At 50.5% G+C, this 13,164-nt stretch overlaps 1 protein-coding gene across 2 annotated transcripts in view; it reads left to right on the top strand.

Annotated features, from left to right (window-relative positions):
* Window positions 1–12,774, top strand: part of DDR1 (discoidin domain receptor tyrosine kinase 1) — a 71,165-nt gene extending 58,391 nt beyond the window's left edge. For both annotated transcript variants that reach the window (XM_054977702.1, XM_054977701.1), the window contains 3 exons: window positions 7,404–7,638; window positions 8,336–8,485; window positions 9,140–12,774. In XM_054977702.1, coding sequence (XP_054833677.1) covers window positions 7,404–7,638; window positions 8,336–8,485; window positions 9,140–9,280 — 526 coding nt within the window. In that variant the 3' untranslated portion in view covers window positions 9,281–12,774. The remainder of the gene's footprint in view (window positions 1–7,403; window positions 7,639–8,335; window positions 8,486–9,139) is intronic.
* The last annotated feature ends 390 nt before the right edge of the window (window positions 12,775–13,164 follow it).

Here is a 13,164-nt window from a genome sequence, read left to right as displayed (position 1 = left end):
GAGAGAGTCTTGCCACAAAAAAGGCTCACATGGTTACCTTTTGGGAATTTATATCAGCATTCTCCAAGCTATAGAAGTTGTTGGATTTTGCAATTTTGTTTTAAAATATTTACATGTGCCAAGATTTATTTCTCAATTTTATTCTTGTTTTTATTTTAAACATTTTATTAGACAGCTTTTCAACTCGGAAAGTGTCTTCAAAAAGAGTTTGTGCTCCACTGTAATCTACCTTGAATACATACAGAAAAGTGATGTAAGCCTTTTTAATAAACAATTAAATTTGGCAAGCTGGTACTTTATATATTTATCGCAAAGACTTATACTTTCCTGTTGTCATAGAGACTCAAGGAGTTTTACACTAAACTCTACAAATAAGGAATTTCTGGAGTAAATTAAAAAGAGTCCAGTAGCACCTTTAAGACTAACCAACTTTATTGTAGCATAAGCTTTCGAGAATCACAGTTCTCTTCGTCAGATGCATCACTGTGGTTCTCGAAAGCTTATGCTACAGTAAAGTTGGTTAGTCTTAAAGGTGCTACTGGACTCTCTTTTATTTTGCTGCTACAGACTAACATGGCTTCATCTTCGTTCTTCTGTGCCTCCACACATGGGGACTGCGCAGGCGCAGGCCAGCCGCTGGAGAATTTTCTAGAGCTTCCATGGCTCTGAAGGGGCCGTTTGTCGCGCGCCTCAGCGACCGTTTTCCCGCCCAAACGGTCACGTGATCCTCCAGCGACCAACGGCCCCTTCCCTCAGTTCTCTTCTTGCCGCCGCTTGGAGAGAATGTGAGCTTCGTTGCTCTGTGCTTTGTGCTTTTTCTGACTTCTGACTGATCTTTGGCTTTTTGACTTTGGACTTCGGACCTCGACTAATCTTCGGCTTACTGATTTGGACTTTGACTGGACTCGGTAAATACGACCCGGATTGTTTGACCTCTCTCTAGCGTGCCCCTGAAGATGGCCTCAAAGGCTCTCTTTAAGCATTGCTTACAATGCCACACGAAAATGGCCAAGACCGATGGCCATGAACTGTGCCTCTTTTGTTTGGGGGAGACCCACAATGTGTCGGCCTGTAGGATTTGCCAGGGCTTCACCAGCAAGGCCCGGCAGGAGTGCAAGGCCCGACTGAACTCCTCCCTGTGGCAGAAGGTCATGTCCGGAGGCGCCCCGTTACCTTCCCCCAAGGCCGGCCCTAGCCCCTCTGTCGAACGGCAATCAAGAGCTGGCTCAGTGGCCTCCGCGAGGTCGGGGTCGAGACCGCGTCCCTCGAGTGCCTCGGCGTCGAGAGCGGCCTCTCCAGCGCAGGGACCGGTGCGGCCGCCCCGTAGCGCGTCGTCCACCAGGTCGGATCCGAGACCGACATCGGAACCGAGGATCCGGGTACCAAGTCCCCGATCGGAACCGACGACCGGATCGATTCCGATGAAGTCTAAGAGGTCGAAGCCGAGGTCCCCTTCGAAGGCGAGGAGCGCGTCGGTTCCGAGGTCTTCTTCGGAACCGGCGAAGAAGAAGAAGACTAAGCATCATCGGTCGCCGCGTCCCGCTCCTCAGGAGGAGGTCATTGTGCTTCCTCACACACCTTCCCCTCATCTGGGCTCCCCCGAGCCAGAGGACATCTCCGGGCCAGTGCCGGATCCGATGGCCTTCGAAACGGTGCCCGCAGAGTTCTCGTCGGGGCCGGAGCCGAGCCCGCACCGTCGGAGCCGACCATCGCCTGCTCTTCGGTCGCCGAGGCTGGAACCGAGCCCGTCTCCTCGTCGGAGCCGTCCATCCCCTGCCCATCCATCTCCACCTGCTGCTGGTCGTGAGCGACGTCGGTCTGGGGACAGTGTCCGATCAGCCCGGTCCACTGCGTCCCAGCATCGACAGGCCTCCTACCTCCCCTCGCCATACCGTTGCCAGTGGGAAGGGGCACCTGCCGGCTTCTCCATGTCGGAACCGGGGCCATCGACGTCGAGGCCGGCGTGGGCTCCCCCTCCACTCCAGGTTCCGGAATCCCAGCTCGGTTCCGATGAGGAGGATGTGGAGAGCTTTGGCGGCTACCAGTCGGAGTCCTGGTCCGAACCGTCGCCAGCTGAGGAGCTAGTGCCATCTGCGGACTCGCCATTCGAGGACCTCCGCATCTACGCCGACCAGATGGCAAGGATGGCCAAGGCTCTCGAGATGGATATCTCTTCAGCAGTCCCCCAGACCAAGGACAAGCTCCTCAAGCGTATCTATGGGGATAATCCGGCGTCCGTTGGCTTCCCCATGCTCGAGGGTATTGAGGAGATTGTGGAGAAGGTGTGGCAGGTGCCCTGTGATCAGCCTCCAACATCCAAGCGCATCGAGCAGCTTTACAAGATCAAGCAGGGCACCTGGCCGGCGTTGGTGAAGCACCCTCCACCTTCCTCCTTGGTCACAGAGGAGTTCAACCCCCGACGATCGGGTCACTCCTCAGTGCCTGCCGATAAAGAGGGCAAGAAGCTTGATGCCATGGGCAGGCGCCAGTACATTGTAGCTTCGTTGGGTCTGAGGATTGCCAACTACCAGACCATCATGGCAGGGTACCAACTGTACCTCTGGGAGAAGTTGGCGTCCTATACCCGAGACCTCCCACCTGAGCAGAAGGCTGTGGTGTCCCTGCCGCAAACAGAGGCTGTCCGGCTGTCTAAACAGCAAATGAATGCTGGGAGCCACGCTGCTGACACTGCTGCTAGAGGGATGGCTTCGGCGGTGGTCCTCAGGCGCCACTCTTGGTTACGGTCAACGGCCCTGTCCCAAGAGGTGCGTTCCAGGGTGGAGAGCATGCCCTTTGAAGGGGACTCGCTGTTCTCCAAGTCCACCGACGAGACCCTGAAGAAGAAAAAGGAGGACAGGCAGACGGCGCGGTCCTTGGGTCTGGCTCCAGCGGACAAGCCCTCCTCCAGGTCACGGTACGCTCCCCGGTCCGGCCCTTACCATTACCAGGGCAGATACCAACAACAGCGGCCGGGCTACCAACAGTATCCTGCCTACCAGCAGCGGCCTTACCCTCCCGCACAACAGCAGAGGAGGCGTCGGCCCTTCAAGCCTCGTCTGGCACAACAACAGGCCCAGCAGAAAGATCAGCAGGGCGCCGGGAGGCAGTACTGACGGGTCACGCCAGCCGTATCCCCAAACTTTTCGGACAGACTGAGTCCACTCCTCTCTGAGTGGGAGTCAATAACATCTGACTCTTGGGTCTTAACGATTGTTGAACTGGGATACGGGCTGGAGTTTGTTGAGCTGCCTAGATGCAGTTCACCCCTGACAGCTGTCAATAACACTATGGCCGAGCTGGATGCGGAGATCGTGTCGCTCTTGGCCAAGGGTGCTGTGGAAGAATTGCCCTATGAGGATTCTGTACAGGGTTTCTTCTCTAGGTTCTTCCTGGTCCCCAAGAAGGATGGGGGCTTACGTCCCATTTTAGATCTGAGGGGCCTTAATGCCTTCCTCAAGGTGACCAAATTCAAAATGGTTACGTTGGCGGCTGTGATCGCCTTGCTGAAACAGGGAGATTGGTTTGCGGTTCTTGACTTAAAAGACGCATACTTTCACGTGGGCATACGGAAGGAGCACAGGAAATACCTGAGCTTTGTTTACCGGCAAAGGGTTTTCCGGTATAAGGTGCTCCCCTTTGGCCTGTCCACTGCCCCACGAGTGTTCACTAAATGTGTGGCCCCTGTGGTTTCCTTCCTACGGAAAGAAGGCTGTACCATCTTTCCGTACCTCGATGACTGGCTCATCGTGGCTGAATCGGAGTCTAGGCTGGTGCAGGACATTGGCTTGGTACTTAGCACTTGCCAACGCCTGGGGCTCCTGGTGAACTTGGAGAAATCCAAGCTGGTGCCCAACTGCAAAGTGTCCTACATTGGTGCACTGTTAGACTCTGTGGAGGGTAAGGCTCTGCTTCCCTTGGAGAGGGCTCGGTCCCTAAGGGTCTAGTGTCCATGTTTAAAAGGAACCGATTCCAGTCTGTGCGCACTATCCAGTGCTTACTAGGGCATATGGCAGCGGCCACCTCTGTGGTGCCTTTCGCTAGGCTGCGTATGCGCCCGCTCCAGAATTGGTTTGTGCGGAGGTACGATGCTCTGCTGCACCCTCCGTTCCTCAAATTCTCTATCCCGAGGGTCATCCTCTCCTCCTTGGACTGGTGGCTGTCTGATGATAACTTGTTTAGAGGGACCCCCTTTGGGTATCAGCACCATGACGTCACGGTTACCACTGATGCCTCTCTGTTGGGATGGGGGGCTTACTGTGGTGATGTGTCTGTGCAGGATGTCTGGTCTGAGAGGGAAAAGACCCTCCATATCAATGTGCTTGAACTAAGGGCCATTCGTTTCGCACTTGTGTCTCTTACAGCACTGCTGAGAAATCGTCAGGTCTTGGTGCAGACGGACAACACGACTGCCATGTACTACGTGAATCAGCAGGGGGGCACAGTGTCCATGGCCCTGTGCCGGGAAGCCACACTCACTTGGCAGTGGGCTATCAGGAACGGCGTGTCGCTCCGTGCTATACACGTGGCTGGGTCAGACAATGCCCGGGCAGATGCCCTCAGCAGGGTCCCTTTGCTGGACCACGAGTGGGAACTGAACGTAGAGTGCGTTGGGCCGATCTTCCAGATGTGGGGTCATCCAGTGATAGACGTGTTCGCCACTGCGGCGACCACCAAGGCCCACACGTTCTGTTCCAGGGCAGGGAGCGACCCCCTCTCTATTGGGGATGCCTTCCAGTTTACGTGGACGCAGGGCTTGCACTACATGTTTCCTCCGTTCCCCTTGATTCCCAGGGTCCTGTGCAAGATAGAGGAGGACGGGACGGACTGCATCCTGGTGGCCCCCTTCTGGCCACGGCAGGTTTGGTTCCCGAAGCTCCTGCGGATGTCCCAACGGACATATGTGAGTCTGCCCCCTCGGCAAGACCTTCTCCTAAACGGGAGCCTAGTCCACCACGGTCCCAGGAAGCTGCACCTAACGGCTTGGCAGATCGTTCCTCCCCGATAGGCTTTACTGACGAGGTACAGAGGGTCCTCCTGAATGCTCGTCGGCCATCCACTAGGCGCGCTTATGCGGCCAAGTGGCGCAGGTTTGAGCTCTGGGCACTTGCCAGAGGAGTGGTGCCTGACAGCAGTCCCTTGGGGGTTGTGTTCGAGTATTTGTGCCACTTGCGTGGCCTGGGCTTGAAGGTGTCCTCCCTCAAGGTCCACCTGGCAGCGATATCAGCTGCTCACACCCGAGTTGAGGGTGCTACGGTGTTTTCTCACCCACAATCCCGCCAGTTCCTTAAGGGCATGTACAATCTTTACCCACCTGTGTCGGCGCCAGTGCCTCAGTGGTCGCTGTCCTTGGTGCTCTCACGTCTCATGTTGCCTCCATTTGAACCTACGGCTACATGCCCCTTGGATATGCTATCCTACAAGGTAGCATTCTTGGTGGCCGTCACATCGACCAGGAGGGTCAGTGAGCTGTCTGCACTGCGGTCTGACCCTCCCTTTCTTGTGTTTCATCCCAAAAAGGTGGTCCTGCGTCCCTGCCTCGGGTTCCTGCCCAAGGTGGTGTCCACCTTCCACCTCTCGCAGGATATCTCACTGCCTGCATTCTTTCCTCAACCTTCCTCTAGGGGGGAAAAGGCCCTTCATTCCCTAGACTTGAAGAGGGCCCTAGCCTATTACCTGGATAGGACAAAGGAATTCCGCTCCTGTCCTCACCTGTTTGTATGTTTTGGGGCCAAGGACAAGGGTAACAGGGCTTCCTCACAGACCCTGTCTAGGTGGATTGTGGCGGCCATTAGCAAGGCCTATTCCCTGGCAGGGGTGGCTTGCCCGCTTCATGTCAGAGCCCACTCCACGCGGTCCCAAGCATCCTCTTCGGCACTCCTCAGGGGGGTGCCCCTGGTTAACATTTGTAAAGCAGCCACATGGTCCTCTGCAGACACCTTTGTCAGGCATTACGCCGTTGATGTCAATGCGGAGCAGGATGTATCTGTGGCCAAGGCTGTCTTACACTCCCTTTTTTCCTGAAGGAGTTTTGGGATGACTTTCTTGGCGTACCTGCTGGGTACCCTTGAGTGAAAGAGTGTATATATGTACCTTGGGGTGTATATATATGTAAATATTGAGTATTTATGTGTCCTTACACAGTTTTTTACATAGATGTATATATGCATATCTATTTATTGTTGTTCTTGTTTGTTCAATAAAATTGTGTTGGACTTCACCCCCACCTTCCTTATTGTGTGAAGCTTGGTACACTCCCATGTGTGGAGGCACAGAAGAACGAAGATGAAAACAGGGTTAACATACCTGTAACTTATGTTCATCGAGTTCTTCTGTGCTGACACACAACCCTCCCTCCTACCCCGCTGTGAACTCCAATGCACGATAATGTGATGGCTGTAACGGAAATTGGTGTTTTTAAGGTGTTATGGCTGAAGTGTGTTGGTCAAGCGGCGGCAAGGGAGAACTGAGGGAAGGGGCCGTTGGTCGCTGGAGGATCACGTGACCGTTTGGGCGGGAAAACGGTCGCTGAGGCGCGCGACAAACGGCCCCTTCGGAGCCATGGAAGCTCTAGAAAATTCTCCGGCGGCTGGCCTGCGCCTGCGCAGTCCCCATGTGTGTCAGCACAGAAGAACTCGATGAACATAAGTTACAGGTATGTTAACCCTGTTTAACTCCTCTGCATCTATGACCCTGAAGTATATTGAAATTCATCAGTTAGTATACTCTGAGATTCATAACTGACTTAAGATGTGTGAAGATAACTTCCTGATTTTGGTATTTCAAAGTCACCATCAAAGCCAGATTTTAAAAGCCACATTTGAAATGCAAGAATATAAACATATTTTGAAATTTTTTGCCAGGTATCAAATATTTTTCAACTTCTGGTTCAGGTATATTTACTATCCTGTCTTTCTACTAAAATTGCGCTCAAGATGGCTCACAAGTAAGGTCACACAAGGATTATCAGTGCCATGCCACTGTTACACCGTTCTAAGTCCACTGACATTAGTGGGCTTTGAAAGATGTAACTGTAGGATGGCAATGAAAATAATTTGTAAAAACTTAAAAAGAAATTAAAAAAAACCAGTAGCAACAACTTATCAGCAGCCAATCTCAAAACAGCAATAAAACAGAGTGAGTAAGAATCACTTTTAAACAACCATCCAGATTGCAAGATAGAAACTGGTAGGCCAGACAGCAAAGGGAGAGATCATGACATTTCACAAAGTCATGAGACTCCTGAGGTAATTTCTGTCCATTCTGGCTCTCACCCAACTACACAGAGGTCAGGTACCCTAAAGGCAAGCCAGTTACACCACTGCTTGATTCGAATATTTCTTACTTGTATCACAGAGGGGAAAGTCCCTGACATGGCTTGTTCTGTCTCTCTCCTTGCCACACAGCTACCCAACTCTGGTCCATGTAGGGGCCCAGATCGCCTCAGGAATGGCCTTTCTTGCTTCCCTCAACTTTGTGCACCGGGACCTGGCTACCCGAAATTGCCTGGTGGGCGAAGGGTTTACCATCAAGATTGCCGACTTTGGCATGAGTCGGAACCTCTACGCTGGGGATTATTACCGCATCCAGGGGCGGGCAGTGCTGCCTATCCGCTGGATGGCCTGGGAGTGCATCCTCATGGTAAGATCACAGAGCCATGAATACTGCATTGTGGGAGGAAGGTTAGAACAGTTCCACAAAATGGCCTGGGTTACCCAGTTCTCCTAGTGTGGATTAGCTGTTCCCTTCTTAATAATAGCACCCCATATGGGTCAGATTTGTGGATTTGTTTGTGAGGGAGATTGTGTGGTGTGGCTTTCCGAAGGGAGCTGAAGGGAAGGAGTCTTGCGGTGGATGAAATGGGGATTATTTGGGCTTGAAGAATTATTAGTGTGGAGGATGTGCTGAGAGGGAGTTTCAGGATTCCTAGAAAATGTCACTGAATCGTTCCACTGTTATTCAGCTGCCTTTCTGGCTTCAGAAGACTCAGCAGGCAGCGTTTACAGACTGCCAGACATGTTTTCAAGCCGTAAAGGCTAGACACTGTTTTACAATGAAAGCTGAGCTTCCCAGGAAACTCGGTTCTGAGGCTTTTGCACTCCTGTGGCATAGATTGTGTTTATGGAGTTGTGCAAAATTGAAGAGCTAAGCCTGGAAGGTTTTGGTTTGTGGAAATCATCTCGGCAATGCCTCCGATTTTTTTTTTTGAACATTTGGTGTAGAGATAGGGAGGAAGGATAATGATTGGGGGGAAAACAGGTAAGGGGAAGTGATAGGGGGTGTGTGTGTGTCATCTGCTGCCCTTCTGTATTCTCACTCCTACTCCATTTCTCCTCAGGGTAAATTCACCACGGCTAGTGACGTCTGGGCCTTTGGGGTCACACTGTGGGAGGTTCTTATGCTCTGCCAGGAGCAGCCCTACAGCCAACTTACCGATGAAGCGGTCATTGAGAACGCTGGCGAGTTCTTCAGGCACCAGGGCAAGCAGGTATCAACCACAGGGCCTGGCCAGAGTTTCAGAGTGGACTGGGAGGGATTCTGGGTAACGGGATCCACTATTTATCTTAGCTCTCACTGCTAAAACAACCTCAGCACACATTAGGGGGCCTCTGCTGTTGAGGCTATCAATGGTATTCTGCAGCATTGGAAGACGGACATATAATTGGGCAGGAGGAGCAGGCCCACACAACCTGTGACTCGCCAAGTGGGGCAAGGCCTATCTTATCTTACCACAAGGGGATAAAACTTGTGATTTTGTTCTGTGCCTGAAACTTCAAAGGGGGTGGGTGGGTTCCAGCCTGGGATATGTGATCTCCCCCCTTTAAAATTTTCATTTATATTTTGCTTTCACTGGTCTCAAGGAAAATTTGAATGTCATTTTTTAACTCCTGGTGTCTCTTCCTCCCAGTGACCTCTTAAACTCTGTAATTCACAGTGTTTGAGACCAGGGGAGTCTTACGTATTTTTCTGTCAGACATAAGGAAAGGCAGACTCACAGACAGATGATTGGACAATGTCCTGTTGATCTTGCCTTTTGTCCCAGAAACTCGGGAGTGGCGTTCACAAGTTCCTTTCCATGTTGTTATTCCCATTCATTTAACCTCACATGCATAACAAGCAGTGCTTTCTCCTCCCTCCCCAGGTCTATCTCTCCCGTCCTCCCGCCTGCCCTTTGGCTGTGTACGAGGTGATGCTGAGGTGCTGGGCGCAGGACGCCAAGGACCGCCCGTCTTTCCACCACCTGCACCGTTTCCTGGCTGAGGATGCCCTCAATATGGTGTGAACCAGGCTGCTAGTGGGCAGTGGAGACGACGTTGAGGATTTGGGCAGCGCTCCAGAGACTGTTGAGGGGCAGGATGAGGCTGCTAGGGCAGCTTGTTCTGGAATCTTCTCTAGCAGGACGCCTGTAGGATCTGTCCTTCCTTGGCCCTGCTCAGAACCACCTGTCACTCTCCTTCCACCCACCCCAACCTGTCCTTGTCTACCTATTCTGCCTCTCTCTCTCACTGTCTTCTACCTACCTGTCTCCAGTCTCCTTTTCATCCTTTCAGTGAATGATCCAAAACTGCCAAATGGAGATAATCTGTTCACTATGCTCACCTCTTCTTTTTTTCAGCCTTCTTTCCCACCAGCAGACTCCCATTTCCTTCTTACCCCTGTGTCTGCTGCTGTCTAATCCAGTTCTGCCCAATTCTCTCTGTCCTCATACAACCAGCTACACCAAGACCTGCCTTTTGACTTTAAACACACACACTTATTTGGGTCCCTCTGGGTTCTTCCTGTCTCTGTATCCTTCCTCTACTCCATTATTTTCTCTGTGTTTCCCTTGCTTCCCTCAGGTTCTCCACAAGTGAGTTGAGCCTTCCTAAGGGAGCATGGGTGGTTGTGAGGTGCTTCTCCCTGCCCCTCATTCCTCCAATGCAGGAGCAAACATAACCTAACTTCTGATTGGTCCAGGATCTGGCATGCTCATCCAATCAGCTCTTCTCAATTCCATGCTAGTAGCCATGCTTGTGCTGCAAGCGTTGGCGAAGAGCGGCGGCCTAAAGGGCACTGAGCCTGTGGCTGAGGTCTTGCCTTTGCGTGGCAAGTTGTTCTTTATCACTTCTCATCTCCCATCTGCAGTATGGAGATGATAATGTAGACCTACCTTACAGAGCTGGTGTAAAGATTACTGAGATGATGCTCATGAAGCACCCTCAGAAACTTCTGTTGTCATTAATGCAAGTGGTTATGTTGAGGTGGATGTAATTTCAGGTTTCTGGGCTGCCACTACCCAATGGTTTAAAGTCTCAAACTATGGGACAGGACCTTCAGGGCGGGGTTGGGGGAGCATAAAAAGGAGGCACACCTGGAACCACCAGCACAGAATTCCAGGGGGAAACTGGATCTTGAAACAGGTGGAATCTTCCTCCCCAAGTCATGAGTGGGTGAGATGCCTTCTAGTGGAGAATTCTCACTGAACCACACTGGATTTGCCCTGTCAGCCCATCCTGGTTTGGGAAAGGCCCCTGCTTTGACGTTTCCCCAAATGTGTGTTTTGCGCCGTGTCAGAGACGTCATGTTCAAATCCCCCCTTCGCAGACTGTGTTGGATTAGGACAGATCTTTTGCAGGCCACATTCATGGGACTGCATGCTCCACTGGTTGGCACTTCAAGGGATCTGTGAAGTAAAGAGTATGTTAAGAAACTGGAGGCAGAGAGAACTTACAAAGTTTGAGAAACCTTGCCCTAAAACACGTCCTTCCTCCTCTGCTGTGCTTTCCCTGCTATTGAGAAACGAGTTACGCCCATCAGCTGAATAGTCTACTATGGCCCAATAATATTGGGAGGGATGGCAGGGCAGGGAGAACAATGCCCAGTTTGGGTTTTTTCCCCTCATATAGAGAACTAATCTTCTAAACTTAGGGAATTCTAGCTCCTGTTCTGTTCTTTCAATTTCTACTTGTTACCCAGAGAATAATTTCATTCCGCTGAGGAAAGAAGGCAGGAATTTGATGTACTCAAAATCGAGGATCGATTTCCTACCTTTTAAGTTTCTGCTACGACTGGACTAACACTGGCTAAGCAAGTAGGGCCTTCTGGTCTGAGCACACTGGGATTTTAACTGAGCACTGGACACTTGGAGAGGCTGGAAGAAGTGGCTTCGAAGGTACTTTGCAAACCCATCGTAGGCTGGGCAAACCCAGTACTAGCTGCTCTTGAAGGGGGGTGGGTGGGGTGGGGGGAAGAGTTCTTGGTCTTAGCTACTCTGACAAGTAAATGAGGCCAGAGACCAGACTTGAAGCTGGGCATGACCACTGTTCAGCCTTCAAAAAAGAATGAACACTGGCCTTCTGAAAGGACTGCTTTTCCATTGATGCTTGCACAGCATTGACCTCTAAGCTGCCACAGATACACACCAACTGGGGAGCGGGCCTGTTCTTTGTGAACTGAGTTGGCAAGATTGTAGATATTGTATTGTAAAACGTGCAGGGGGGGAGGTGGAGGGGTTGCAGTTTCCAAAAGCCAGCTGATGGGTTGGGGGAATTGTTGTGTTCTCTATGAGTCCATTCGGAGCTGTTAAACAAAAAGACGCCATTCCCAGCAAATCACCACAATTATACGCGGAGCTGTCGCTCACAGCAACGGGACGTGTGCACAGCCAAGCCATCACAGTGAACGCTGTTAGATGAGGTCCACACGGGCAACTCCTCCCAAATAGCCGGTGCAGTTCGCTTTCATAATGCCAATGCACTGCTTGTCTGAGGGCAGGGGAGATAAATTCTTTCCAACTATTGTTTGGTTTCCTAATCACAAAAACAACCCCAGCAGACTACATTCATAGAATCATAGGGCTGGAAGGGACCTCTAGGGTCATCTAGTCCAACCCCTGCACAATGCAGGAAATTCACAAATACCTTTCTCCCCCCCCCCCGCATGCACACCCACATCCTTACTCCATGCCCAGATGATGGCAAAACACCATCAGGATCCCTAGCTGAACTGGCCTGCTGAAAGTTGCTATCTGACCCAAGGCGGCAATCGGCCTTACCCCAGGCATGTGAGAAGGGGCCACGAAATTGACTGAAGTTGATCAGCATCTTTCTGAATGTAATGTTTATTAAATGATAGTTGTGGAAAGCAGAATATTATTTTGATGGGAGGGAAGAGGTGAGATTCCTTTTAAAAAATCTCATTCTGAAATAATGTGTGGTTTCTGTGCACATTTTCCCCACTTCAATCAAGCCCTAAATTATTTTTTAAGTGGTAAATATATACATTGAACATCATCCGAAAGGTATGAGGTGCAACACAATCCTAGGTATGTTTACTCAGAAAGAACTTCCTTTTAAGTTCCACGGGGCTTATTCCCAAGGAAGGAAATCTGGGATTTAACAGCATTCCGTTGCTTTCCAGAGGGACAGTTGTAAGCAACCTTTGGCTTGTGGGGACAAATTTGGGGACTTTTCAAAGGGGTGAAATGCCTCATTTTATGTAGATGTATATTTCTATTTGGAAAAAAAATCAGCAGCCTTCTGTCTATAATTGCTTCTCTGTTTAATGGCACCTCCTCCTCACTACCCCTGTCTTGATTCCTTTCTGTGCGTGTGTCCCCCCAACCTGGGATATTTGTAGCTCTTTGTTTGTTTGTATTTTGCATCAAGATGTGTACATATTTGAAGAGCAGAGAAAATAGACAGATTTTTTACACTAATATATAGATGCTATCGGGTTTTTTTTTTTAGTCCTTTCCATTTATGTGGTCAATAAAAGCGCTTTGCATTTTGTACAGTATTTTTTGCAAGAGCTAGTCTGTGAATTGTGTATGTGTGCACACGTGCATGCAGCATGGGTTTAATTTGTGAGAAATGGGGTAAGAGCAGACCTATAGGGCAGCAAAGTTTACTGAGGGGAATTTTGACACACACACACACCCTTCATTGTTACTCCTATATCATTGTCATCAAAGGACCATCATCTCTGCTGCCACAAGAGCTTGGCAAACACTTTACTAAGGGGGGAGGAAGGAGAAGAATGAATTCCAAGACCAGTTGACCAAGACGATTTAACACTGGTATTTGATGCAGTAGCTGTTTCAGAGTAAACTGTAGGAAAAGATATCTAGTCTACATGCACATAAGTCAGATGAGTGAGATGGCTACATACTCTTTTTTTTTTTAAACC

The sequence above is a fragment of the Eublepharis macularius genome, chromosome 4 (assembly GCF_028583425.1).
Source record: "Eublepharis macularius isolate TG4126 chromosome 4, MPM_Emac_v1.0, whole genome shotgun sequence".
In the NCBI taxonomy this organism is placed as follows: Eukaryota; Metazoa; Chordata; class Lepidosauria; order Squamata; family Eublepharidae; genus Eublepharis; species Eublepharis macularius.
Note: the sequence above shows the minus strand (reverse complement) of the source record. Positions and strands in the feature narration are given on the sequence as shown.